The 27,200-nt window shown below is 30.5% G+C and overlaps 5 protein-coding genes across 7 annotated transcripts; 2 read left to right on the top strand and 3 right to left on the bottom strand.

The window, feature by feature from the left end:
* Positions 1-304: 304 nt before the first annotated feature.
* LOC135961695 (protein C1orf43 homolog) lies at positions 305-1,739 on the bottom strand. The gene is made up of 4 exons (XM_065513236.1): positions 1,356-1,739; positions 1,141-1,300; positions 870-1,086; positions 305-811 (listed from the first exon to the last, which is right to left on the bottom strand). The coding sequence occupies exons 1-4, from the start codon at positions 1,617-1,619 to the stop codon at positions 385-387; spliced, it is 1,068 nt and encodes a 355-aa protein (XP_065369308.1). The 5' UTR covers positions 1,620-1,739; the 3' UTR covers positions 305-384.
* A 1,439-nt stretch (positions 1,740-3,178) lies between these two features.
* On the top strand, positions 3,179-5,600 carry LOC135960363 (uncharacterized). Its single transcript, XM_065511635.1, has 3 exons — positions 3,179-3,680; positions 5,023-5,245; positions 5,358-5,600. The coding sequence occupies exons 1-3, from the start codon at positions 3,287-3,289 to the stop codon at positions 5,449-5,451; spliced, it is 711 nt and encodes a 236-aa protein (XP_065367707.1). The 5' UTR covers positions 3,179-3,286; the 3' UTR covers positions 5,452-5,600.
* Positions 5,601-5,793: 193 nt separating this feature from the next.
* Positions 5,794-7,239, bottom strand: LOC135961152 (uncharacterized). The gene is made up of 4 exons (XM_065512649.1): positions 7,131-7,239; positions 6,403-6,960; positions 6,019-6,153; positions 5,794-5,954 (listed from the first exon to the last, which is right to left on the bottom strand). The coding sequence occupies exons 1-4, from the start codon at positions 7,237-7,239 to the stop codon at positions 5,803-5,805; spliced, it is 954 nt and encodes a 317-aa protein (XP_065368721.1). The 3' UTR covers positions 5,794-5,802.
* A 281-nt stretch (positions 7,240-7,520) lies between these two features.
* Positions 7,521-9,281, top strand: 128up (GTP-binding protein 128up). The gene is made up of 5 exons (XM_065512260.1): positions 7,521-7,701; positions 7,815-7,938; positions 8,014-8,728; positions 8,822-8,944; positions 9,014-9,281. Exons 1-5 carry the CDS (start codon positions 7,660-7,662, stop codon positions 9,114-9,116), a joined length of 1,107 nt encoding a protein of 368 aa, XP_065368332.1. The 5' UTR covers positions 7,521-7,659; the 3' UTR covers positions 9,117-9,281.
* Positions 9,282-14,838: 5,557 nt separating this feature from the next.
* Positions 14,839-26,570, bottom strand: pds5 (cohesin associated factor B pds5). Of its 3 annotated transcripts, none has more exons than XM_065510989.1 (14): positions 26,129-26,570; positions 24,121-24,258; positions 23,667-24,052; positions 23,393-23,600; positions 23,165-23,333; positions 22,035-23,040; positions 18,462-18,555; positions 17,554-18,375; positions 17,349-17,485; positions 16,984-17,063; positions 16,630-16,898; positions 16,228-16,557; positions 16,077-16,161; positions 14,839-16,014 (listed from the first exon to the last, which is right to left on the bottom strand). In XM_065510989.1, exons 2-14 carry the CDS (start codon positions 24,199-24,201, stop codon positions 15,974-15,976), a joined length of 3,708 nt encoding a protein of 1,235 aa, XP_065367061.1. In that variant the 5' UTR covers positions 24,202-24,258; positions 26,129-26,570; the 3' UTR covers positions 14,839-15,973. The 3 variants fall into 3 exon arrangements, with proteins under 3 accessions (XP_065367061.1, XP_065367060.1, XP_065367059.1); XM_065510988.1 differs by having other exon boundaries at positions 26,155-26,570; XM_065510987.1 differs by having other exon boundaries at positions 26,173-26,568.
* Between the last annotated feature and the right edge of the window lie 630 nt (positions 26,571-27,200).

The raw sequence follows: 27,200 nt of genomic DNA, 5'->3' as shown, positions 1-27,200 counted from the left end.
GTACATTTTTTTAATTTATATTTGGAGACCCCCTAGATTGTTATAGAAAAGTCTATAAATAAACAAAATATTAAATATGTAAAAGTTTATACATTTTATAATACTGGCCATTAGAACATATTGGCAGCCGTTTTTTTCTTTTAATTTCATAAATTACTTCAACACGTTGTTATACAAATGTTGTAATCTTATTATTGCAGTTTACCTAAAATACAAAACATTATTATTTTGTATAAAAAATTTAAATATACTTGACTTACCTTTTTCCTGCCTTTTTTAAAAATTATATCTTTCCCTTGTCGGGTTTTCACTTCCGTTTTTCTACAAATTATTTAATATGTTTTGTTCTTAATTATTAACTGGCTACTGCTAGACATCTTATCATCATACAACACTAGAATTATCATTAAATTTAACCGATGAAATGCTCATAATTTCATCATCTCCACCCTCAATTATCTCATCATCATCGGGATCATTGACTATATCATCTAAAGTTGGAGTTTTTATGCGATTTCTAATGATAATATCACGATCGGCTGGTGTTTGTAAATGCAATGGATTTGTAACAATCTCACAACCATCAATATCTCGTCCATGAAGACCTAATGTCAAATTAACTTTTGATTGATGGCCAGCAGTTAAATCACTACCAGCTGTAGACAGTTGGGCACCAGTTGTTCTTACACCAGTGGCCGGTGGGGGTTTGAGACGCGATGGATCGAGTAAGGAAGGCATTTTTGTGGTCTTCATCATAGAACGGGCTGGTGAACTTTTGCGTGAGTTATTAAACGGTTTCAATTGTTTGGCTCTGTAAAATATATTTTTAAGTATATATCCCTTAATTTTTAGAGAAGACCTGGACTTACGCTTCTATAAGTTTTAACAAAATTCTATGATATGCTTCATACTCTTCACTGCCAAATTCATTGGGATCATGTCTTGCATGCTCGTACATGTCGCAGTACTGATGGATCATACGTTGTCCGGTGCCAGTAAGACATGATGATAGGGTGGTCAAGAGAAATGCTCTTAAATTATCATATGGATGTCGTGTGGAACCATCATATTTTGCTATTTCACGTTCTAAATTAAAAGTGTTTTATTTTTATAGTTTTTTCAGATAGTTCTAAAAAATACCTAAAATTTTTATATCATCCACAGCCTGCATACGATAATAATACGGAGGCAAACTCTTATCGCACTGTAGAATATATTTATCATCATTCCATAATAGTTTGGGTTCTTGGGCAATTTTTTGTATACAATCCAAACGACGTTCTATTTCCCTTCTTAAAGTCTATAAGGAAAAGTATTTTAAATAAATGCAATTGTAAAACATTCCCCTCCCTTACCTTCTTAGCATCATTGCCCACTGGTACATGTGGTCCTCTTCTGCTCCTCAGGGTAAAACGCATTATTTGTCTTTTGGCAAATATGAATAACATCACAAAAGTCAATACCCCTCCTCCAATTATAATAATTATCATAACACCCGACAATTGCTCCATTTTGCTGCTATTATTGGCTGCTGGTACTTTTTGGAAGGGCGGAATTGTATATAAAACTCCCGAAGTTTTATCGATATCCTTTAACTTTTTCCAATATAAACCATCCATAGACAATAATTTAAAGAAGTTTTGTGAAATATAACACAATTACTGTTTTAAATATTATTTTTTCCTTATCAATGCAAAATATAATTGATTTTACATTGTTGTTGCAAACAAGAGTTGCCAGTTTTTTCAGTCCTAATCCCCAGTTAAGGTTTTTGTATCCCAACATGTTATTAGAGCACATTATGAAATGATTGTCATAAGAGCTTTTAGTGGAATTTTTGGAATTATATGAAACTTAAATGTTCCTAAATTTTAATTTAATTTTTAAATTTTTATTGTAAAATTTGTTAATAAAAAATCCAATATTGGAGATTGTATTGGCAACACTGTAAACAGCTGTACACAAGGCGAATTTATACAAGGTGGAGTCAGCCAAACAGCTGATAACTTTTTTTCGCTTTTTGGTTCTAACAACTGTCAAAGCTTGTTTTTATATTTAAATATCTACATATTCTAAGCTTATTAACAACAAATTTATTGTTTACATAAATAATTAAAGTCCTTACTATTCAATAATCTGCACTATATTAAGTCTAAATAATTATTTGTTTAATTTTTGGTTTTTTGACATTTGTTGACATTTGTTTTTGTAGAACTGACACCACCTAGTAGGAATTCGCCTTGGCTGTACAGTTCTTTGTTGTTGCTATTGTGAATGATTCATGTTTCTATTATGAAAATAGTGATAAAAGAGAGCTGGAAAATAACGGACATAAATAATGTAGCCAGATTTTTTTTTTGATACAATTATTCAGAAAATATAACACATGATTAATCACGAACGATTGAATGTGAAATGATGAAATTAATGCGGAACTCATTTACATTTCTAAATCATAAAATAAATATCTGCAAAAATTATAATTCGATCTAAAATGTTTTGATATATTTTAAAAGGGATTGAAGTGCCAAAGATGATCGATATAATTTTACAATGCAGAAATTGAAAGGCAGAAATTTTTGTCATTCTCTTTTGAACTAACCTAAACCTGTTGAAAACACGCTCTACCTCTTCAACCCCTCCCCAACAAACTTCGTCTGTCTGCCTTTCAATTTCTGCATTGTAAAAGGGGACAAAACTCTCCATGTAAATTATTTTTTTTTTTTTCAAATTTTATACGATTATCAACAAGCTATTTCGAATTTATTTTCGAAGTAGAGGAAAGATTTTCTCATCCGGGGAATATACAAATATTTTTCTCTTAATATCCGATTTTTGGTCGAACAAAGGCCGACACATGTAAAAACTTCTGTATAAATTCTAAACTTAAAAAGAGAAGGAATAAATATTTGCAGTTCGTTTAAAAAATTAAAAAATTTGCCGTCTTTAAGAGTACTATATTTAATTTATATATTTTTAAAATAAATTGAAATAACGTTCTGCAATGACGTGTAATATATTACAAGATCCGGCATCCCTTTATTCCTTAAATTTATTACTTTCGTATACAACCCTGTAACTTATTGCGTCACTAAAAAAAGTGTTTACATTTTTTCTTCAACCTGTACTACGTCACTACTGAAAAAGTCCAATTGGTGTAAAAAATTCTATTTCGATTTATGCTTTTGTTGTTATTCTTTTTTCAATATTTCGGGTGTGTAAACAGAAGAATTTCCGTTAAGCTTATCGAATATATCAAATTGTTTAATACGAAACAATAATAAACATGGAAAAAGAATCAATACCATTGTTTTCATCGACACCCGCGGAAAACAATAACACTTGCTCTGACGCTGCTAATGCTAACGACAATACAAATTGTGTTAGTTCCTCTTCTAACTTTTCATCATTTAATCTACATATAACAGCTTGCTCTTCACCTTATACGCCAAGTGTAAACAGTTGTATCAGACAACCGAGTAATAGAAACAACCACCACCAACACCACAACGGTCACAATCATTTGCGGGGCAAATTAGACGGTAGAAATCTATTTAATACAGAACATTTTAAGGCCAACAAACTAAGCAATTTGGGCGTATTGCTGGACAAACGTTTAATTGCACTCTTGGTGTTATTTGTCAGTATAATAGTATTCTATAAAATGGTTATTGTCACAAGTAAGTACATATGTATATTCTATATTTTTATTTTAATCTAAATTTATATATAGTATGTATATAGGGAAGATAATTTATTCAAATGAAAGCAAACGAAAGAATTTCAAAAATGCATAGAGTTTTAGTTATTTTTGAATATTCAGGGTCATTTGCCACAAAACTGTTGCTATTTGAATTCAAATTAAAAATTTTGATCTCGTACTATTTATTTTCTATGTGTGTATTTATAAAGAGTGCTAATAAAAATAGAAAAATAAAAACGCATTTGAATATTGGCAAAACTATTGATGATCTCACTCCATTGTTAGAGGTTTACATACACTCTCCTTCCGTTAAACATATTGCCAGTCAGTCAGTCTTCCACTTTACGTTTGAAATACATATCTTAAGAGTGTCGTTTTTTTTTTGTTTATAAAAGTAATTATTCACTTGTGTTTTCTTTTTTTCTTCTTATAATGACAGTAGCTTTTGTGTTGTTATTGTTTCTTTTACCATAACGGTATTTTCTTACTTTTAATAATGATTTAATTGTTGTGAAATATTAAAATGAAATTGTTTGTTTGTGTAACTGCTAAATACAAATTTGTACTTCCAAGGTTTTTCTAGTGAAAGATGGAAAAAATGTAAACAATAGAAATACACTTAGTGACAAAAAATGTATTCTTATAAAAAAATATAATTTAAATAAAGAGCAAAATGATTTTTTTTTGGAATTAAACATGTTATCATGAATACAATAAAACGCAATATAAATTGAAATGATATTCCCTAAAATAAAAATGTGTCTTAAAGTGAAATTTTATTAGTCAAGGGAAATTTCACAGTGAAATAAGTGAAATTTTTTTTTCCTTCATAAGGAAATTTTTAAAAATTATGTTTAAATGAAGATTTTACAATGAATACAATTAAAAATTGTAATTTTTTAATTAATATCCTAAAAATTTCCTTTCGAGTGTCATTTTTCCAACAAAAATAAATAAAGAAAACGTAATAAAATTTGTGTAAAAACTGGAAAAAAATTAATAGAAATTTAAATAATTTGTTTTAATTGGTATATGTATGAACTTTTTCTATATCGTCAACTGTATAAAATCTATTAATGACTTAAACAATTTTGTATCCATATGATATCTGCGGTTTGTTTTAGACGAACCCCTCTAGCTAATCATTTTTAGTGTATTTGTGGTATATTATTTATTCTTTTGTTTCTTAAGCAATTAATAATGATTGTTTTAGCTTTATCTCGAAACTGATAAAGACGTAAGAAATAAACGTAAACATAGTTTGATAATGGCAAACAATTTTACATACATATATTTTAACATTTTTATTTTCATTTCAGTGCCCTATGCCAATTCAGAAAGTCTAATCGATTTGAAGAAATTAGCTGAAAGTCGTTATCGTGATGCCATAGATTGGGCCACCGAGCACAATGTTGACAGTATTATTCAGCCCTTATTATGTGGCTTAGTTATAGCCATATTTGGCTATACATTAGTGTATTTAGATAGTAATATTCCGGGCATAAGTCCACCATCACCATTTTCACCACGCAAAAAGTTACAGTAAGTTTTTTAAATCATAATTTTATAATTTTTAATACAAATTCGATATAAATGTATTAATAATTTATATTCGATATCTTTGTAATTGAATCTCTTTGTTTTCTTACTCCAGTTATTACCAACAAAAAAGCAGCATTCACTTGGGATATTTAACTGCCTTAGCCGTGGGTATTGTCATAGGAGTTCTCATGTATTTAGAGGTCTAAATATGTTATAAATGATGAGCTTAATTTTTAGAAATACCCATACATATTATAATTATTATTTATTTAAAATCAAACAATTTATAATGCTATATTTTCTTTTTAATTTTACATTTTTAACTTCTATTAAGAATTGAAAATAGGCACAATCAAAGTGAAATTCAAAACTCATTGAAATCCTTTCATTTAAACTCATAAGTACAAAGTATTATAGTTTCTTTCGCTGAACTACTTATTATATTAAAAAAAACTAAAACTTATTTACATTATTTCTCATAAATGCTTTAACACTAGTAGTTAGTAATTTACTAATTAAAATGAATATACATATTTTCATATATCATTTAAAAAATATTAATTTGTTTGATTTTGTAATAGAACAAAAGAATTAACATTTTGTATGCGCATTAAACTTGATAACTGAAAAGGTTTCTGCAAAAGTTGTATCTTAAAAACTCTCAAACGATTGCAACCATTTATGTGGCCAACTACACGTACGTTGGAATCTGAAATGTGTTATAAAAAAGGAATATTTACAATAATAAATGGCAAGCATTAAATAAATACTACCGCTGTTATAGGTCTCCAGAGAATTGTCAAAATCATAATAGACACATTGCAGTATAGGGCCGTCTCCTTCGCTATTGCGCATTAGTAAAATGTGTTCATAACGATTTTTTCCCTTGGAAATTTTAAGTAATTTGCCTAAAATTAAATACAAATTTGAAATGTATAAAATGCTAAACATATTTTCGAAATTTTATATCTACAACTTTATAAAAATATGTACTGTTTTTTACACAGGTTAATTAAATTTTGGTTCGCTCTTTAGCTAGTTTTACTGTTTCCCAGTATTATGTTTCGATTTAATATAAAAAATTTACAATTTATGTTAATAAATCTTCAATTTAAGCTAAGTATACAGATGTCCCAATAATTAACCTTTAAACTTACCATAAACATCCCACAAAACATTAATTGTTGGATACATTTTTGATATTTTCAATACAAAATCAACTTTTCCCACTAACGCCAGCATATTACGACCAGCTTTTGCCATAATATCAGTTGTTGAAGTCGACTCTACAACATGTTCATTATTTTCTTTATAGTTCTTAGTACTACTGCAGGAAGGCTTTTCCAAACTGCCCGCATTACCACAAATAGTTTTATTCAACATAACCTTACTTTCTAGTACTTTCATTTTAGGCGAAGGCATTATGAACAGCTCAGTTTTTGTCTCCATTTGCTGACAAGTGGTAAAAGTATCATTTAGTGGATCGTGTGGTCGTTTTAAAGAACGCCGTATATACAGTTTAGTTTGTTTTAGATTGGGTTTCTTTTCCAATAGGTCGGTTTGAGCAGAATCCAAACTGCGATTGAAAATTTGATCTTCATTTTTGGTTAATTCGCTGACAAATCTATTTCTCGAGTTTTTCTCGCGTAAAACTTGAGCTAGAGGTTTGGTTTGTTTGGCTAGGAAAATATAATTTAAAGGATTTTTAATAAATTCTTTGTATTTTAAATAAAATAATACCTGTGCGAAACATTCTGTTTACTAGGAAAAACACGTTTTTAAGGGAATAACGGTTTTTTATTAGAGTAACGTAAACAACAAAAATGGCTGAGAATTAAATTGATTGTCATTGGTAATGATGTCTTTCCAATGTGAACACTATTACCACTACGTCGTATGACCCTAGAACTGGAAAATAGTGTTGTACCCATCACTAGGGAAGGACACTCTACTGAATCCAGTCCTTTCAAATGTTGTGGAACATATACATACATATTTTACACTATTTAATCCTTAATTGGTTTTTAGTTTTATATGTAATTTTAAATGAAGCAGTTTGAACTGTCAATTTATAACTGATTTACTAATTTAAAAAATGGTGCCAGATTGCTCACACACCGTGCGTTTGGTTTTGCTTATGTCAGCGGCTCACGACGTGGGCAGCGATGCCATACCGTTCTACTTAACAAGTGTTTCTCTGCACGCAAAATATGGCAACATTAATTTCATTCTCTTTCATTACACCCTATTTTGACATTTCTGTTGTCAATTTTTTTTTTTGTGTTGTGTGGTGGAAGGAATTTTTGTCCACGCGAGTTATTTTTTAATTTAGCCACCAACATTTTTTTAAATTATTGAAAAAGAAACCATTTGAATTTAAAATTATTATATGAAAACAAGTTAAAAACGTTAAGATGAGTACTATTTTGGAAAAAATTGCAGCCATCGAAGGCGAGGTTTGTATTTCAATAGCAGAGACAGGTAGCAAAAAATCTAACCTTTATTTTTCTGCATTGTGTGTGTGTTTGGATCTTATCCCCCGGTTGGTTACAATGATTGGCTTTAATAGATGGCTCGCACCCAAAAAAATAAAGCCACATCGGCTCATTTGGGTTTACTGAAGGCTAAATTGGCCAAATTGCGAAGAGAATTGATTTCTCCCAAAGGAGGCGGCGGTGGTGCGGGTGAACAGGGTAAGTATCTGAAATTCTAGAATTGTCTATATTTAGCGGCGGGGAATAATTGTGCTTTTTTTTTTGTGTGTTTAGGTTTTGAAGTTGCAAAGACTGGTGATGCCCGGGTGGGTTTCGTGGGTTTTCCGTCGGTGGGAAAATCCACATTACTATCCAACTTAGCCGGTGTGTATTCGGAAGTGGCCGCCTATGAGTTCACCACGCTTACTACCGTTCCGGGTTGTATTAAATACAAGGGAGCTAAAATTCAGTTATTGGATTTGCCTGGTATCATTGAAGGTGCTAAAGATGGTAAAGGTCGTGGTCGTCAAGTTATTGCTGTGGCCCGTACCTGTAATTTGATATTCATGGTACTCGATTGCCTTAAGCCTTTGGGCCACAAAAAGTTGTTGGAGCATGAATTGGAAGGATTTGGTATACGTCTGAACAAAAAGCCACCAAATATCTACTACAAACGCAAGGACAAGGGTGGTGTCAATCTCAATTCAATGGTACCACAATCCGAATTGGATTCTGATTTGGTAAAGACTATTTTATCGGAATATAAAATACACAATGCTGATATTACGCTGCGTTACGATGCCACCAGTGATGATTTGATTGATGTCATTGAGGGCAATCGTATCTATATTCCCTGCATTTATCTGCTGAACAAAATTGATCAAATTTCTATAGAAGAATTGGATGTCATCTATAAGATTCCTCATTGTGTACCAATATCGGCCCATCATCGTTGGAATTTTGATGATTTACTGGAAATGATGTGGGAATACTTGAGATTGGTTCGAATGTAAGTTGGTTGATATTGTTAAATACTTTAAATAAATTTCCAAACACAGATTTTAATAATATGGTTGCACAATCCATTAATTACTTTTTACAGTTACACAAAACCCAAGGGTCAATTGCCTGATTACAATTCACCCATTGTATTGCACAATGAACGCACCACAATTTCTGATTTCTGTAACAAATTGCATCGTACTATAGCTAAAGAATTTAAATAGTAAGTTTTCTTTTTTTATTTTGTATTAAATGTATGTTTATAACATGTTTTATATCTATTTTCCTACAGTGCCTTAGTATGGGGTTCATCCGTTAAACATCAACCGCAAAAAGTTGGTATTGATCATGTGCTCAACGATGAAGATGTTGTACAGATTGTTAAGAAGGTCTAGAAAAACAGATTTGACAAATATTTTTAAATATATTAAATAAAATAGTTTTAAACTAATTGATTGCTAAACAAAGTTCTATGTCATTGATTTTTTTTAATATGTCATATATGCTAAAATCAATTTGGAAAAAAATAAAGAAGAAAACGAACTACCATCTAAATGTGATTGGAAATTTGAAAGTTATTTGGTTAATATGGGAGAGGTATAAGAAGTTTTTCAGTTAGATTTTGATATTTTATTACACAGTTGTATGTTTGAAGGCTGTATTTTTAGAGCGATTCATTATCGGAGGGCTTTAAGAGAGCGATCGGATTTAATGTGATAAAAGCTTGACTTCTGATACATTTTCACATTTGGCGATCCCATTTGAAATTCATTATTGAAAATGCGTATTTAAATTGACTCAAACAAAGTCTGTGATGAGACTGTGAATGGGGCTGCTGACTCTATTGCCAGAACAATTAGTCTTGCAGCCTTTCTGCTAAAAACCCTATAAAGGGTGATTGACGTACACTTGATCTGTGGAAACAGATCTACATTCACATACGGAGTATTCACTTATTGCCTTCCTCGATATTGAAGGAGCTTTAAACAATGTCTGGTCCGATGCAATTCTAACTGCGATGGATGAACTTGGGATTGATCGATGTGTACGCCGAATGGCATTAGTGTTTCAAAAGTGGCCAATAGTGGAACCCCGCAGGGAGGTGTACTATCAACACGTTTGTGAAATATGGCTATGAATACCCTTCTGCTGAAAATGGATAAAAGAATAAAAACAGTCGCGTTAAATACACTGAGTGAGTGTAGTGTTTCGAGTGGACTTAGTGTGAACCCTAAAAGACGGAACTGGTTGTCTTCACAAGGAGGTACAATATAAATGACTTTAGAACACCTGGACTGAATGGAATTAGTCTTGAGATGAGGTATAACGCAAACTACCTTGGCATCATTCTAGATAAAAGATTACACCCTAATTTGATTCGAAATCGTTTCGAATTACAATGTACTTAGCACACACATTCGAATATTTTCGTTTTCGGATTGAGTTATGTAGTAACCGCCCTGGAATATGAACATTCAGACTATGTGGCCATATACTCTTGCAAAAGGGCAATTGGTGCTAACTGTGGTATTATGCCGAGGGGTATCAATTGGATCTTCAAAACAGTTGTTAAACTCATCTAGTTTTATGGAGTACTGGTGTGGAGGCATGCCTTGGAGAATGCTGCTCACCGGGAAGGCCGTTGAACGATTTCTAAGGACTATTGCGTTACTGATTACAAGCGCTATAAGGTCTACCTCCTCTAAGGCACTTTTTACTATTTTAAACTGGTTACCAGTTGATTTGATGGTGATACAAATGGCTCTCAATTCAGATGTGAGACTGAATGCTGGCTGTTCGTGGTCTGGTAGGAACCTAGGGCACTCTAAGATTCTGAATTACTATGAGTAATGTCGATTAGTGCATCGCAAAACATTTTTTGATATGCATTTCCTCTTTTCTTTTTTGAAAACTTTCGGACAAAATCCTACTTTAGGGTACCAAACTTCTGTACTGCTCTTCAGGTGAAAATTACTGCTATTAAACGTGTATCCAATTGGCTGAGGTATTATCGAATATCTGTTTATATACATATGTATATTTAGTGATAGCAAGGCTGTCGTTAGCGGAATAACGGGTGTCTTCACGACATCTAGGTTAACCGAGGAATGCCGGGTTTCCTGGACGCGATGGAAATCAGGGTAATTGTATAGCAGATGAATTGGCCAAAGGGGGTGCGATGATGGATGGGGAGGCGATCGACTCCTTTTCAGGTATTTCCCTTGCTAAATGTAAGATGGTTGCACAGCAGAAACTATATGTGACTGCACAAAACAGGTGGACCAATGAACCATCCTGTGCTTTAAAGAGGTCGACTTTGCCCGTATATGATGCCGGCAGGACGAATCTACTTATGGAATTCCGTCGTGAGCAAATAAGGCTAATTGACTGGGAGGAGACTGTGTCTCACAAACTTGAGGGAACGCATCCTCGGAATCCCATTCCTAGCTTGTTTGGATTAGCTATCAGGAATGAATTTAAGACGAATTCACTCCTTCATCAGAAAAGCTGGTAGTAACCTGACGTATTATAAGTACCCTGCTGTTTATCTCTTGGGTATCACAATGGGATCAATTTTGAATGCTTGACGAGTGGCATCGGTTTTCATTACATACCTAAACATTTTGTATAACATTTTCATTTACGAATCAAATTACGCATGCTTATCTTTGAATGAATTTGAAGGTTATCATGATAAGTTTCAATTAAAGTAATAACAACAATTTTAAATTGGATTTTTAATATTTTTTTTTTAGTATTGAAAAAAACAATATTTCATTTTTATTTATTTTTTTTGTATTTAAATATATATGATTATATATATGTATATACATACAGATCAGTGGTTAGATTTTTCGTTATCTTTGTTATTGATGTAGAGATGATAATCTTTTTTTTTATTACTAAAACTAATTTAATTAAGTTTTGTTTAAATTTTTGTTTATTATTCTTAAAGGGTATTAAAAATTATTTTTATTTAAATAAATTTTTTACTGTTTTTTTTTTACCCATATACATACAAATATAATTATGACCAAATCTTAGGTAAAACTTATTTTAAAAATCATTTCAAAATAACAATAAAAAAAAGGTTGGTATGTAATAAAATATTTATTTAAACAACTAAAAATATTTTTTACAATTTAGTTTTAAAAATTATAAAAATTTATTTTATATATAAACTTTTTGTTTAGATTATACATACAAAATTACATGGCATAAACATGATATAAACAAATTACAAGATAGTTTCATTTATAATTGTTTGACAAGAAAGGAGATTAATGAAGTTTATTTTTTTTTTAATATTCTAAAAAGCATTGCCACATTTAGAGGAAGGTTATAAAACAAATAACAAGTCACACTACTGATGTGTAATTTATCTTTAAAAATAATTTTAAAAAAATGTTTCTTTAATAGGTTGTACTTACTTTATCTTGATAATTAGAAAGCAGTAACAAAAATTTAAATATGTAAGTCTTTATTAAGTTATAATATGAGAATTATTTGAAAAGCCGCTAAAAAGAAAATGAACCTCAACAAATATAAGTTTTCTCAAACCAAAGTAGGGAACGATCAATGGACCCAAGTGAGCTTGATGAGATTGAAATACTTTGTAAAATTTGTTTTATATGTAAATTAAGTTTTCATTGAAATTAGTTTTATGTTTTTGTATTAAAAGAAAAATATATTTTTCATTCTAATTGTAACATTCAAACATTCAAATACATAATTATTAAATAAATAATTACAAAAGGTAATGGACGACCATTCTAACGATCATACGAAAGCTATTAGCAAGACTGAAATTCCCACGACAGCCGGTTCTACGCATCGGAATGACCCGGGTTCACTCGGCCAAGGACTGTCAACTCAGCAATCCCTGCTGCTACAACAACAACTGAAATTATCGGATGATACAAAAATGAAAGACCACACTTCATTGAATTTGATAGCCTGTTAAGACAACTGAAATCGTCTGATGCAGAATTAGCTGAAATTGATTTGCTGTCGTAGCTATTTGTAACTCTTCCTGGTAGCTATGACCCTTTGGTAACTGGTAACTGCTTTGGAGAATATAAAAGAAGTAGAATTGACTCTTCAAAAAAGGTATGACCGTAATGATTCAACTGATGACTGTACGTTTTTACGACTAAGAATATTGTCGATTCAAACGAGAAGCTAACCATGATAAAAACAATCAGTAAAATACTTAGATTTTTGAATTTGAAGAAGATAAATTTAAAGATGATCCTGTATGCTTTATGTGAGAGAAAATAAAGATGTTGCCATTAATACAAATGAAACAGAATTCCATATTGTGGAAGATGAATCATGTGATGTTGATGAGATTGATGACAATATATATCGGAAGTTTCAAATTCCATTCAGCTTGAAGTAATTTCTATAGATGATAGTGAAAACGTTTCTAAAGGAACAATAAATGATACTTCAACATTAAGACGAAGTGCTCCTGGTCTAATCCCCAAGGTATTTAAAGCTTATTTCACAATATATATAATGCTGATATACATGAACAGACGGTAGAATATTCTCCAACAACATTTAATGAAATTGAAATTCTCAGAGATTGTAATAAGTGGATTGAAGCAGTAAAAGAAGAACTTAAATCAATGAAAGATAATAACATGGACCATAGTTGAAAACCCTAACCATGTAAAGACATTGAAATTAATTGAGTATTTCGAATCAAGAAAAATCACAGTTTATTGTGCAGGGGAAACACCAACAAATTAAAAAAAAAAAAATTTCCTCTACCTATGATTATTGAAAACGTCCCGCAATCGTTTTCGAATCCATTCTCGCTACTTGTTGCTAGCGTCAACAACTTTGCATCTATCGCTATTACATCTGAGTCCAATCGCCTATCGTTCCGAGCTCGGTATCCGTGAAAACTCAAAATGGCCTAAAATATCCACATCAGCAAATAGGGCTTACGCGTAATAAGAGTCTCATCCAGTAACTGGCACATCGATCTATACTTTCGTATAGGAAGCCGGAATTCTCGAACTCAACTCCTGAGTTTTATGGTCTTCACCAAAAGCCAACTTAAGTTCAGTTTCTAACTCCACCAGTGTTCCAAATTGAGTTTTGTTTGGTATTCCACCAAGACGAATTATAAGTTATAAATTATAACCAAGACGAACCGTAACGCGGTAGTACAGTTAGATGACGCCAACCATAAACCAATGCGAGTGAAACGCATTCCCTCGAAGGCAGCGAAAAAAGGACGAAGGCAATCAGGCCCTTAAACTACAATGGCAATGACGCGCGAGTATTTTCATTTGATTTTTGCGATATTTTTTCAGAAAATTAATTTCTCTAGCATTTTCAAATACTTTGGTTTGAGAAAACGTTAGTTTGGTAAGAGCCATTTTCTTTTTAAGTTTTAGTTCTCATAATTATATATTTAAATTTTTTTAATGCTTTCCAATTTTAAGATAAAGTAAGTAAAGCTATTAAAAATTATTTTTTAAAATTAATTTTAAAGATAAATTACACATATGAGACTATCAGCGCAAAAGTGGTGTAACCCCAAACAATATACTTAGGAGTAGTGATAACTTACACCACATTTGCTCTATAACTTTGTTATATTATGCTCTGTGCAAAAACGATTTTATGCAGCTCCATCTGCTTTTGAATACCAAAATGTGGCTTACTCCACTTTATATTGATAGTTGGTAATATAAAGAATGTATGTAACACCAGAACAGAAACCAATAAAAATTTTGGTTTACACCGCTTTTGCACTGATGGCCTCATATTTCATTCAAAATTTCTCGGAGTATTATAACATTCCTCTAAATGTGACAACGCTTTTTGGAATATTTCAAAAAAAAAAAATAAACTTTAATAATCTCCTTTCTTGTGAAACAATTATAAATTAAACTATCTTGTAATTTGTTTATATCATGCAAAATTATATGTTTGTTTGGTTGTTTTTCTTTGTGTAGAGCATAAGAGAAACAAATATTTATTAATAATTTAAATTAAATTTGAATTGTTTAGAAAACACAAGAAATATTTAGAAACAACTAATTAAAATGAATATATAAGTTCAACATGAATTAACAAGGTTTACCTAAGCAAAGAAGGTTTGTTATTTTTTTTCTCAAGAGAGAGATATATTTATTAAATATTGGAAACAATTAAACGATTTGTAACATAGTCTTAAAAATAATTTATGGTGTTTTTTGGTTATAAAACCAATTGTTAAATCTTATTTATTAGGTCACGACACTGAGTTCTTTCAAGGATTTTTAATGGAATAAAAATTCAATTATTTTGAAAAAAATGGATGACAACAGACAAATTCGAATATCATTATTTCGAGACACAGTATAATTCGATTCGAAATTGATTCAATATTATTTTCATATTTTTTTTTATTTTTATGGCCTCTAACAATTTATGATATTTAATTGATTCATGCAATAACCCCCTGGAGGTATTGAATTATACGGTAAACCCCATGGGGTTATTGACTGTTGATTCAAAAATTAATAATTTGTAAAGTCCTCTTTCTAATCTATGCTGTGCCTACACTGAGGAGTTCTCATGTATTGTAATGTATGCTTTATACAGATTCTAAAGAATATATTTTCAAATTGAAACCCCCGGGGGTCTATTGATTGTTTTGAATCAAAATTTAGGTTATCTTGTATAGTAATGTATCATTTATACAAGTTCTAAAAAATATCTTTTGATTGGAAGGTTATTATTTTGGATTTAGGCAAAAACTACCCTAAGGGGTTTTATTTTATTGTAATGTATAAAATTTCTAAACAATTTATTTTTAAATCCTGGGGATATTACAACGAATTACACTGTATTATTTATAGAAACTCGTAGGTTTCTAACGAATATAACTCCTACAACAATTAGTTTGCTTTCCATTAGATTGGAACTCTGTTACATGCCTATTTCTTTGTTTAACATTTGATTTATTTGGCAAATAGTTGCTTAAAATCACACCGTTTTGAAATCAACTACACTTTGTGTGTTTTTGTATTTTGTTTTTTTTGATTTTTTTTCTTTGTAAAATTAAGAATTAAATAAAATTAAATTAAACATAAAATAGAAGACTTAAAAACGAATATTACTAATTTACAAGTACAGATATTTTCTTTTTTTTAATTTTTGTATTCAAAATTACCTTTTTTCACCATATTCAAAGTTTGTTTGTTTGATTGTGGGGAGGTGTTTGTTTTAATGTGGTCAACTGGATCTACCAAGAATGTTGTTGTTTTTGTTGTTGTTTTTTATAGACTATATATATATATATAAAATAAAAATTCCTGTATGATTAATTAATAACATTTACGTTTTACCCGCATGCATGACATTTGTTCGACTTCTTTTGGCGCTGGGTTCAGTAGTATCGTCCTTAACACCATCAAACAATGAGGCGTTTTTCTAAAATGCAAAAACCAAACAAATAACAACAAAAATCCATTAAAAAGGAAAAACAATAAAGCTTACCAATGAATTTTGATCTATGGAGGTTAAATGTTCCGAGGCTGGACGTTTGTCAGCTAAAGATTTTATTGTCGATGGACCCCCACTGGTGGTGGGTTTCAAGGCATTTGCTATTTTCTTAGCGGGACCCAGGGTAGTAATCAGCGAATACATATCGAAGGGTATATAAATTTTTGTATTTGGCAGAAAACCTTCCGTGTTGGGGGGAGGTTTTTGGAAATACAAGGGTGGTAATTTAATGGGTACATTGAATGTTTTGTTTGGCGTTAAATCACATTGTCCCATTTTGGAACATATAATATAATTAGCGAGATCACAACAAGCCCACATTTTCTATAATAAATAAAAAACAAAAAACATAATTTCAAAGAATAAAGAATGTAATATTTTTCCAAATTTACTTACCAAATTATAGGCTTGATTATCTTCATGCGGCGTTACCACATAATGATCCTTCATTAATTCAATTAAATTCTTATAGAAACTATATGAAAAGGCCTCCGATTTAGCCATTAAAGGATCTAATATAAAGCGTAAACATTTCTCAATTTGTTTTAATTGTGTGCGATCCTCGTGATCATTAAATTTCGGATCGTGCACTAAAATGGGTATAGCAAAAGCTAATATAAAATCAGGTAGTAGGTGTAAATGTTGTTCGGCAGAAATGTCTGGATCTGTAAGTAGGCAAATGAAATGAAAACATTTTTATGTATGGATGCATTGAAAATGAAAAAATCCAATGCAACAGAGTACACTTACTTGTGGATTGTATTGTTTTTAGATATTCACGTCTTCGATTGATATCTGCTTCCAAAAATTGACGTTTCAAGTCCAATAATCTGTAATAGTAGAAATAAATAAATTAAAATAACGATTACAAACGGTTTAAAGGTATCGGTAATGTAAATTTGACAATTTATGTATTTTTGAATCATATTTGGCCATAAATAAACATAATAATGTATCTAGACTTCGCTGATGACATATATATGTCTTTTAAGTCAATGCAGCTTGCTCTCCTACTTGGTTTTTAAAATTTTTTTTACCATAACAGTTCATTCCAACCATATTTCTTTTCACTAATTAAATTTTTCAACAAAAGATATTTTAAATTGTTTACTCACTTTTTGTCCGTCTCATTACCAGCAAAAGCATAGAAACCCATAAAGTCTAATGGTAGACAGTTGCTGGGTAAACCTTTGTTTAAACCTTTATGCAGTTTGCGGGCAAACATTTCTCGAACCTGAGGCACAGGATCACACTTAAAACAGAACACAGAAACAAATTGCAACATAACGCTAAAATAATTCATATTTAATAAAAATCTACCATTAATTGTGCTAAACTGTAATACTGCTCGGCAGTGTACTGATCACCCACACCCTTTTGTTCGCACACTTTCAGCATGGCACAGGCAGCCGCCACACGAAACCACGACGATTCGGCCGCAAACATACGCCTATGATTCAACAAGTCACCGCCATGATGAATGAAGGCAATTAGCATGCGGAATGTCTTCTTGGCTGAGGCCTCGTCATTTTTCAAACCCAATAGCCAGCGTGCCATTGTCTTCAGGCCATCCAATTTGCACAAAGTATCGGCTGGCAATAACTCCTGTTCACACCAATCACCATCGATTTTCGAACAGATCCTATCCTCAGGTACCGGCTGTATCAGCAATTCCTTGACAATACGTCGAGCAATCATATTTTTGATTTTATCGGCAAATGCCTTGGGCATATTGTAGGCTATGTGACCCATGGTAACAACTTTTGTACGCTGTTTCACACAATTCGGTTTTAAGGTAAGACGTAAATTATCCATGATGTCGTTAAAGATCGGATGTATCATTTTTGGTGTGTCCGCGCAATCGTTGCCGCCATTTACCACCGCCTGTGTATTGACAAATATACAGCGGACCGCATGTTTGGCCTGTTTGGGTGTACCCTCGATGGCAAAGTCCTTGCAAACAGGCGCCAACTCTTCTAAAATATTTGGATCAACGGCTATTAGAGGTTTATAGCGACCCAGATGTGTTAGAGATTTTAGTATGAGCGGAGCAGCATAGTCTTCTTCGTAGCTGAGTAGAGAAATCATGTGGCGCAGAGTTTTGTCGGTGAAAAAGTGCGGTGAAAATAAATATGATAAAGCCTTGGGAGGAAGGAATAATTATAAAATAATAATAATAATAAGTTTAGCATTTTGTTAGAGGTAAGTTTAAGTAGGGGAGAGCTTACGGTTAATAATTTTAAACCTTGTTCACCAGCCTCATTTGGAGGCATTCCCATTTTCCTGGCTGTCTCACCACCACGCATACAATCTTCTATTAAACTAAAATTAAAAACAAAACAAAGGGTAATGTTGAGTAAAATATTTGAAAAAAAGTCCACTTCTTAAAATTAAAAATAGTAAAAAAAACTTTTTATTGAACTGTTTTCTTAATAATTTAGTTGAAATATTAAAAAAGTACGGACAAAAAATACCTTTTTCAAAATTATAAATAGTAGTAGCAAAAATACTACTTCTTCCAAGGTTTTTTTGCACTTTTTATCGTAATTTTAATTATCAAATAATCATATTAAAAAAACTACTTTTTAACAAAATTAAAAAGTACGCAGAAGTACAAAAAAAAAACAAAATTAAAAAGTACGCAGAAGTACTTTTTTTACCAAATTGTAGTTTTAGTACCAAGAAGTACTTTTTTTACCAAATTGTATTTTTATTATTTTTTACAGGCTTCTTAAAAATTTAATTGAAGTATTAAAAAAATTGCAAAAAATAAAAAATTTTTAGAAAAATAAATATTATTTTTTTTTTAAAAATTGATTTGTAATTTTTTTGATTAAATAGCATTAAAATATGAAAAAACCTAAATTTAAGAAAAAAATTAAATTTTCAAAAAAAGTATTTTTGACTCTTTTTATAGCATATGGGCAATTCCACGAGAATCGCAACCGCGACTGAAAAAACAGAAACCCTTGAAACTTTTTCAAGATGAAATAATAAAATAATAAAATGTTACTATGTGAAAGTATTTAGATCATATTACAATATTTTAAAGACAAAAATAATAGTTTAAACTGATTATATTTAATTTTTTAATGTTTTAGGCTAAAATTGCGGCGAAAACTAGGCTTCCAATTAGCTTGTAGTATGAAATGAATTTGACTCTGATTGTGTTTTTGCTATTGTCAAATTGTTTATTGAAACCGAATGTATATTTTCTATTCATTTTTTTAGTTTTTGTATACATATATTTACAGAATATATATTGTTTTATTATAAGAGAAAAATCTGTCACGTACGGTATGTCACGTACAATATTAAATTTTATTTATTATAAAATAATCCAAAGATTGTTTTTATTTAAATATGACGGATTGTAAAGGAAAAATATTTCGTTTAGTGTAAGAAATTAAAAGAAAACATAACGTCTCTCTCGATTCGAAAATTTTCGCATATTTCTACATGTACCTCAAAATGACTACCGTTTTATGTCACGTACGATATACCCTTATTTCGCTCAATATTTTGGACAACAATATTTCGAAAGAACTTTTTATTATTTTAAAATATAGTACCCTCTGAATGGAACATAAAGACCAAATTATTTTTCAGATTCTCTTATATTTGCAAAATCTATTCCACTTTATAGGCGTACAAATGTCACGTACGATGATATGGAATTGCCCATATGTAAAAATAGTATTTTTTTACATTTTTTTTAATTTAGATAAAAATATAATTAAAAAAATACAATAAATGAGAAATATCAAAAAAGGTACCAAAATATGTACTACTGTTTTTATTAAAAATTGTATTATGGTATATTTGGAATATTAATTAAAGATGTTATCGAAATATGTATTTAAAATTGGTAATATTGGTACTTAAAAAAACAAATAAGAGAGCTACATTCGGCTGTGCCGAATTTTATATACCCTTCACCAAATTATACTTCAAAATAATAATTTTAAATATTTTTGGGTAAACAAATTTTTTATTTTTTCCCAAATTTTTTTTTTAATTTTTTGGAAATCAAATTTTTTCAAATTGTTTTTCTAAAATTTTTTAAATTTAAAAATTTTTTTTTTTAAATTTAAAATTATTTTTTTCAATTTTTTTTAATATTTAGCAAAAAAAACTTTTGGTGAAAAAAAAATTCGATTTTGACCCATTTCAGGTCCATATACGTCGTTGCAAAGGTCTTTAAAATATATATCATTATTATCATTCGGAAAGTTGATTTCAACAGACGGACATGGCTTAATCCACTCCGTTATCTATAATGATCCAGAATATATATACTTTATAGGGTCGGAAAATTATATTGTGGAAATTACAAATGACAAACTTATATACATATACCCTTGAAAGGTATAAAAATTTAGAAAATTGTGGAAACAAAATTGTAATTTTTGATAACATATCAATGAAAAGATTGAAAAAGTTAACATTAGGACTGAGATCGTAAAATTCTTAACACACGTTTTTCATTAAAACTTCTAACCCAAGTTTTATTTGATTTTTGTTTGGATCAAGTTACCTTTGTAAAGCATGTCATCAATTATGTTCATTTGTTGTTAATCTGATTAAAATGAGTGACCAGAAAAAAAGTGAGTACTAACTAAATTTTTTTTTTTTTTATTATTATTTATTTTCAACAACCTAGCCTATTGGCCATAATCGGTTATAAATTTCTACTTACATTTTTTAAATTTTTTAAATATTTTCAACAAAACCCTACTACGTCCTACAAAAAAGTTTGCCAAACAATCAAAGGTTTGCTATCAAACTGTTTCCAATATTATTAAACAGTACTGTGATATAAAACCTGGTTCAGTTAGAAGGAATGGTCCACATGATGTTTCTAAAGCCAAAAAAATAGAAAGCATTTTCAAAAATTCTCAACACCTCCGGTAGGAAATCAGTCCGGTTAGGTCAGTACTCAGACTATTTGGTGCGAGGCTCAAAAAGTTCCTGACAGGTACTCTGCTAACAATTTAGAGGCCAAAGATAGAGCACGGAAATTTAAGTCAAATTTTATACAAAAAATATACCTGCTGCATAATGGATGACGAAATGTACGTATGGAATATTTTTCGCAACTTCTGGGTCAATTTTTTTTTATGTTGCAGATGCTCGAGTGAATGTTGAGGAAAATTTCCCAAAAATTTCTTGGCATGGCAAGCAATATGCAGTTGTGGCAAAAAAGCCAAACATTTGTTACAAAAGGCTCTTGAGTGGTACAAGAACAATAATTTGGTATTTGTACCAAGAGAGGCAATTCCTCCAAACTGCCTGGAGCTGAGGTCAGTGGAGAGATATTGGACTCTTGTTAAAAGAGAATTGAAGAGCACAACAAAGGTGTCCAAAAATGTGGTAGATTTTAAACGGAGATGGACAACCTGTTTGAACAAAGTGACATAAAAACCATAATGGAAGGGTTTTCGAAAAAGGTTAAAGATTTCATAATTAGTGTTGTATCAGTTCTTAATACAATGTTTTAAAAAGTAGTATTTTGGTATATATGTGATATATACCAAATAGTGATATTTGTCATTTATTGTATTTTTAATTTATATTTTTATCTAAATTAATAAAAATTCTTGAATACATTTTTTAAAAAAAAATACTTTTTTGCAAATTGTAAATTTTTTCTTTGAAAATTTAAAAAAAAATCCCCTTTTTTTTGTTTAACTTTCGTTGAAAAATTGTAAAAAATTACATTTTTTTTTTTGAAATTTAGATGAAAATTTCTTTTATAAAAATAAATTTTGAAATATCTCTCTTGCCATATTCCAACTTACCCAATTAATATACCCACCGACTCCTTATCAATCATTACCGAGGCAATACGTTCTATTAACATTTTCACCGTCTGATAGTACAGATTCGTCATAATGGGCGTACCCAATTTCTTCAACAGCAACGACATTGTATCGGCACATTCTTTACACGAAACATCCCTTTTCAATATGGTTTCCATATAACGAAACAGTGTCGGATCTTTACGTAAATTCGTACTAAATCGACTGAGAAACTCGGAGGCCTTGAGAGGATCCGCCAGTAATTTACAAATGATGGACTGTTTGATATTCAGTTGACTTTGTAGCGACGGTGTCATATCCTTGGTTTTATGCAATTTCACCCATTCTAGGACGGTTTTACGTGTTTTCATTTGATTCTTTTGCAGCTCTATAAATGCCTTGGTGGCATTGTCGTCAAAGGTGCCCATTAAATGATACAACTGTTTCATACGATCAACGGGTGTTAGTTTATAGGGCACTAATGAGGTGATTAACAAACGTTCAACTTGTAAACGATCTTCTAGGGTGGGCATGTAGTAGCCATGCATGATTTTATTTTTAATCCATTCTATTGACTTTTTGACCTCGTCCGTTAGGTCGTTGGGTTCACAGATGGCCTTTTTGTAGACGAACGCCAAACCCCACATGGCTTCTTTACGTATTTTGAATTTCTTATCTAGCGTACGTTCACGTACAAAATCCAACAAATCCTCCGATTCGCAGACTATGGTAAATTCCCGCTTGGCGGTTTCCACTATGGCCATGACAACTTCATAGCGTACATTTTCATCGGAGTCGTGTTGGCGGGCGCGCAAGCAGGAGATGATATCGTCACGCAGGTGGGGTTGATTGAGTAAGAAGTGCATAGACGATTGTACACACTTGACGCGTATGCTAACGGATATGTCACAGAAACGACCCAAAAACATGCGCAATAAGGCAGAGTGTTTTTTCGATAGTTGAGAATCTTTTTCGGAGAACATGCGAGCCAAAAGCGAAACAGCCTCTGTAATACAACATGAAATAAAGAAAAATATAATTGAGTAAATTGTTTTCTTGTGCTTGCAATGTAATTTTCTCATTTATTCTTATTTTATTTGCTTTCGTAGTTGATAATTATGTTTACTTACTTAAACGCTCTTGTTCATTTGATGATTTCAGTTTACACTCCAACTGAGGCAACACCGAACACAAGATATTTGGACATATGATGTGTAATTCATAGATTAGATCGTATATCTTATGACATATCTCGTAACTATTATCAATTTTATCCAAAACCAAAACTTGATTAAAGAACTGTAAACAAATAAATAAATAAAATTTTCTCTAATATTCAAGAAGATTTTGCAACATACCAATTTGATTATAGTCTCCAAAGAGTCACAGGTCTTGACAATCAACTGTTCGGCTAATTGGTAGGCAAATTTGTTGTGTGATTTTTTGGGCTCAACAATATTTATCAATATTATATCCAAAATGTCTGTGGTGAAATTATCGGCTTCATTTATCAAAGGCGACATGATATCGATCATGAAATTTTTAACTTTGGCACTGTGCTCCTCACTGCAATTGACATTACAATTATATTAGTACAAATTATCATTCAATACAGGTAAAACCGAAACTTACTTGACAATTTTAAACATCATGCCAAATAGTTCACAAAATATTTCCGCACAATCTTCCAATTCGAAGCACATATTAAACGATTTAACATATGCCAAATTTTCCAACAGATAGAAATAACGTTTAAACGAAGGATCCTTTGGATCTTTAAGACCCTGCAATTGTTTAATGAAAAACATAAATATATTCTTGATTTGTTCTTGATCTTTGTAGGGAGCCTCTGGTGCATAAACACGCAATACATCGGCTATACAGCAGGCCACCAACAATTGTACATCGCGTGATTGATGATGCAGAAAGCAATAGTCTGCCAGATGTATTGAGAGTGGTATATACTGTTGATATAAGCCATCATCTTGACCCATGGCCTGTAGAGTATTGGCTAAGGTCTAAGGAAATAAATAATAGCAAGAAATAAGGCGACATGTTTGGTAAATAGAGGAGGTAAAGAACTTACCTTAAGACGTCGTATTAATTCATCCGTTCCCAAATCTTCTGTTAGGGGTTTGCATCCCGTTGGATATGCAATATCCGCCATGTTTTATAAATAAATACCGGCAGATTTAAAATTTTTGTATTCGATACAAATCGAAATCTATAAAAAGAAAATAAACATCTATTCAAGTGTTGAAAAATCAAACAAAAAATTCAATTTGAAATCAAAGTCTTAAAAAATCTCTTCTCTTGATAACAACTTTTAATTAATACAAACTTAATTTTCATAAAATTTCAAAAACTACTAAATCTAAAATATTTGAATTACTTTACTTCAGTGTTTAATAAAATATCGATTTTGTTTAAAAAAAATCTAACAAAAAACAATACTGAAAAGATTTTTTTAAATTCTGATTCTAAAATAAATTTATCAGCGTCTGAACAAATTCTGTATAGAAATATCTTTCCGTAACAACTTTTGCATAAAATATACTTCAGAAAAACTTTTTAGAAAATTTAAGGAAATCAGATTTTCAATCAATTTTTGTATAGAAAATTGTCAAAATTGTATATGAAACATTTTTTTGAAAGAAAATTTATCAAAATCACATTTTGACACATTTTTTTGAAAGAAAATTTATCAAAATCTCATTTTGACACATTTTTTTTATATAGAAAATTTTTCAAAATCACCTTTTTGTACAAGAAAATTTGTCAAAATCAAAATTTGATAAAACCAGATTTTAGAACAATTTTTGTATAGAGTTTTTCGAAATCACATTTTGGCACAATTTTTATATAGGAAATTTGCACAGTCTTTTTTGTCAAAATCAGATTTTGACATAATTTTTGTATAGAAAATTGGTAAAAATCTTAATTTGAAAATTTTTTTTAAAGACCAAGATCACATTTGGGAAGAATTTTTACAAAGAAAATTTGTCAAAATCACATTTGACACAATTTTTATATAGAAAATTTGCCAAAACCACTTTTTGACACAATCTTTTTTGTCAAAATCACATTCTGACAAAAATTTTGTATAGAAAATTGGCCCAAATTTTAACTAAAACATTTTTTTTAAAGAAAATTTGCCAATAACACATTTGGCACAATTTTTATATAGAAAATTTGTCAAAATCACATTTAGTCACAATCATTTTTATTTGTAATAATTTTTGAATATAAAATTGGCAAAAATCTTACATGAACCAATTTTTTAAAAGAAAATTTGTCAAAATCACATTTCAATAAAAGTTTTGAATAAAAAATTTGTCAGAATCACATTTTGACACAATTTTTATATAGAAAATTTGCGAAAATTACATTTTGGAACAATTTCTATATAGAAAATTTGTCAAAATCACATTTTGCCACAATATTTTTTGTCATAATCACATTCTGACCTAATTTTTTTTATAGAAAATTATTCAAAATCTTAATTGAAACATTTTTTTTTAAAGAAAATTTGTCAAAATCACATTTTCACATAATTTTTGTACTGACATTTTGTCATAAATCACATTTTCACACAAATTTCGCACAGAAATTTTTTCAAAATCTCATTTTCACACAAATTTCGCACAGAAAATTTTTCAAAATCTCATTTTCACATAATTTTTGTACAGAAAATTTTTCAAAATCTCAATTTTACACAATTTTTGTATAGAAATGTTAAACGCATAATTTGGAAATCGCGACAAATTCATTAAAAACTTTTTACAACTTTCATTTAAAACACAACAAACGATTTAACTCCTTCCAAACTCTGTTAAAAATGTCCCAAAGCATTCCACTAGCATGAGATCTTTTTTAATCCAACAAAAATTCTTTGCTAGCACAACAATGTATTTATGGAAGTATTATTTATTGGTTTAGCACTACGTGAGTTTGAGTGTAAAGTGACACCGCTTTACAATAAAAATAATAAAGAAAACACGCACAATATTGCAGTGAAGGAATTCTTATCCTTCATTCTCTGTTATCTACCACAATCGCTATTACATTTACAAAAATAATTAAATTATTCTTACAATTCTAATCAATTCACTGCAATTACTTTTTCTTTCGTTGCTACCTTTTATTAATAATTTTCTTTTCAGTATTTTATTTTCACTTCGTGGCTGCTTCTTTTTTGGCTTTGCGTTATTTTTTTTTATCTTCTCTTCACGTACAACCACAGCAGCGTTTTTTGGTTGCTTTTGTGAATCTATTTGATTTTTGCTTTGTATTTGTTGTTTAAACAATTGTGTTTGTGTTCAGATTCGTTATTTACATGTTTAGTATGCGTTTAATTATAGTAATTTGTTATTAAATTGTATCTTTTCCACTGATTTTTACATTTATTTTCCCCGAGAATTATTTTTTTACGATTTGTTTAGCACTTTATAACAATTAATATACGCCATCTTTTGAGGCGTCACAAGATATTTTTTCACAACCGACAGATGGCAGCAGTAGTGAGTATAGTGTGTGTGTGAAATAAAAATGGCAGATGGCAGCACATGGCTGTGTGTGTTTCATTCAGTGTTGCCACTTAATTTGTAATTACACATGTCGTGTGTAATTTTTGGAAATTTATGTCGGTTTATCAGTTTTCTTTTCAAAATAAGAATATTTAGATTCGTTGTATTAACCAAATTTGGTGCTAATTGAATGATACCATTATATATCCATAGATTTTTTTCGGTTCTAGCAACAAATAGTCAGTTGACAAAGAAGCCTTACAGTTTAAATAACCGAAAGTCTAAAATTCGAAAAAAAAACGGGAATAAAACGATTTTATAATTTTCTCCTGGGAAGGGAAAAAGTCCGGGAAATTGGGAAACCTAATGTAGATGTGCAATTTCTGATTATCTCTACGTAAACAGTAATTCAGAGTTTCAAATATATAAACTGATATCTTAAAATATCCAGAGTCACATCTGTGGTAATATATAGAAACTAGAATATCAGATATTTGGCACATAACGTCATTATGTCATACTGGTTGCAGGACCAGGCACAGTTTATTCCATGTAACGCCTCCATATCAGGAAACTACATTAGTTTGTTTAGTTTGATTGTGTTCCATTAAAAGTCTTTTGGGACATCGAAAGTTAGTGT

The sequence above is a fragment of the Calliphora vicina genome, chromosome 5 (genome assembly GCF_958450345.1).
Source record: "Calliphora vicina chromosome 5, idCalVici1.1, whole genome shotgun sequence".
Lineage (NCBI taxonomy): Eukaryota > Metazoa > Arthropoda > Insecta > Diptera > Calliphoridae > Calliphora > Calliphora vicina.
The sequence above is the reverse complement of the archived record's forward strand: the minus strand, read 5'-3'. Positions and strand labels throughout refer to the sequence as shown.

Coding starts and splice junctions, on each gene's coding strand:
- LOC135961695 (XM_065513236.1), bottom strand. CDS start 1,619: ATGGATGGTTTATATTGGAAAAAGTTAAAGGATATCGATAAAACTTCG. Junction 1,087..1,140: donor GGATGATATAAAAATTTTAG/GTATTTTTTAGA, acceptor CTTTTAATTTAG/AACGTGAAATAGCAAAATAT. Junction 812..869: donor TTGTTAAAACTTATAGAAGC/GTAAGTCCAGGT, acceptor TATATTTTACAG/AGCCAAACAATTGAAACCGT.
- LOC135960363 (XM_065511635.1), top strand. CDS start 3,287: ATGGAAAAAGAATCAATACCATTGTTTTCATCGACACCCGCGGAAAAC. Junction 3,681..5,022: donor TAAAATGGTTATTGTCACAA/GTAAGTACATAT, acceptor TTTTCATTTCAG/TGCCCTATGCCAATTCAGAA. Junction 5,246..5,357: donor TCACCACGCAAAAAGTTACA/GTAAGTTTTTTA, acceptor TTCTTACTCCAG/TTATTACCAACAAAAAAGCA.
- LOC135961152 (XM_065512649.1), bottom strand. CDS start 7,239: ATGTATGTATATGTTCCACAACATTTGAAAGGACTGGATTCAGTAGAG. Junction 6,154..6,402: donor TGTTTTGTGGGATGTTTATG/GTAAGTTTAAAG, acceptor ATTTAATTTTAG/GCAAATTACTTAAAATTTCC. Junction 5,955..6,018: donor TCTGGAGACCTATAACAGCG/GTAGTATTTATT, acceptor AACACATTTCAG/ATTCCAACGTACGTGTAGTT.
- 128up (XM_065512260.1), top strand. CDS start 7,660: ATGAGTACTATTTTGGAAAAAATTGCAGCCATCGAAGGCGAG. Junction 7,702..7,814: donor TTGCAGCCATCGAAGGCGAG/GTTTGTATTTCA, acceptor TGGCTTTAATAG/ATGGCTCGCACCCAAAAAAA. Junction 8,945..9,013: donor ATAGCTAAAGAATTTAAATA/GTAAGTTTTCTT, acceptor ATTTTCCTACAG/TGCCTTAGTATGGGGTTCAT.
- pds5 (XM_065510989.1), bottom strand. CDS start 24,201: ATGGCGGATATTGCATATCCAACGGGATGCAAACCCCTAACAGAAGAT. Junction 23,334..23,392: donor TGGAGACTATAATCAAATTG/GTATGTTGCAAA, acceptor ATTTGTTTACAG/TTCTTTAATCAAGTTTTGGT. Junction 16,015..16,076: donor AACAAATGTCATGCATGCGG/GTAAAACGTAAA, acceptor ATATATATATAG/TCTATAAAAAACAACAACAA.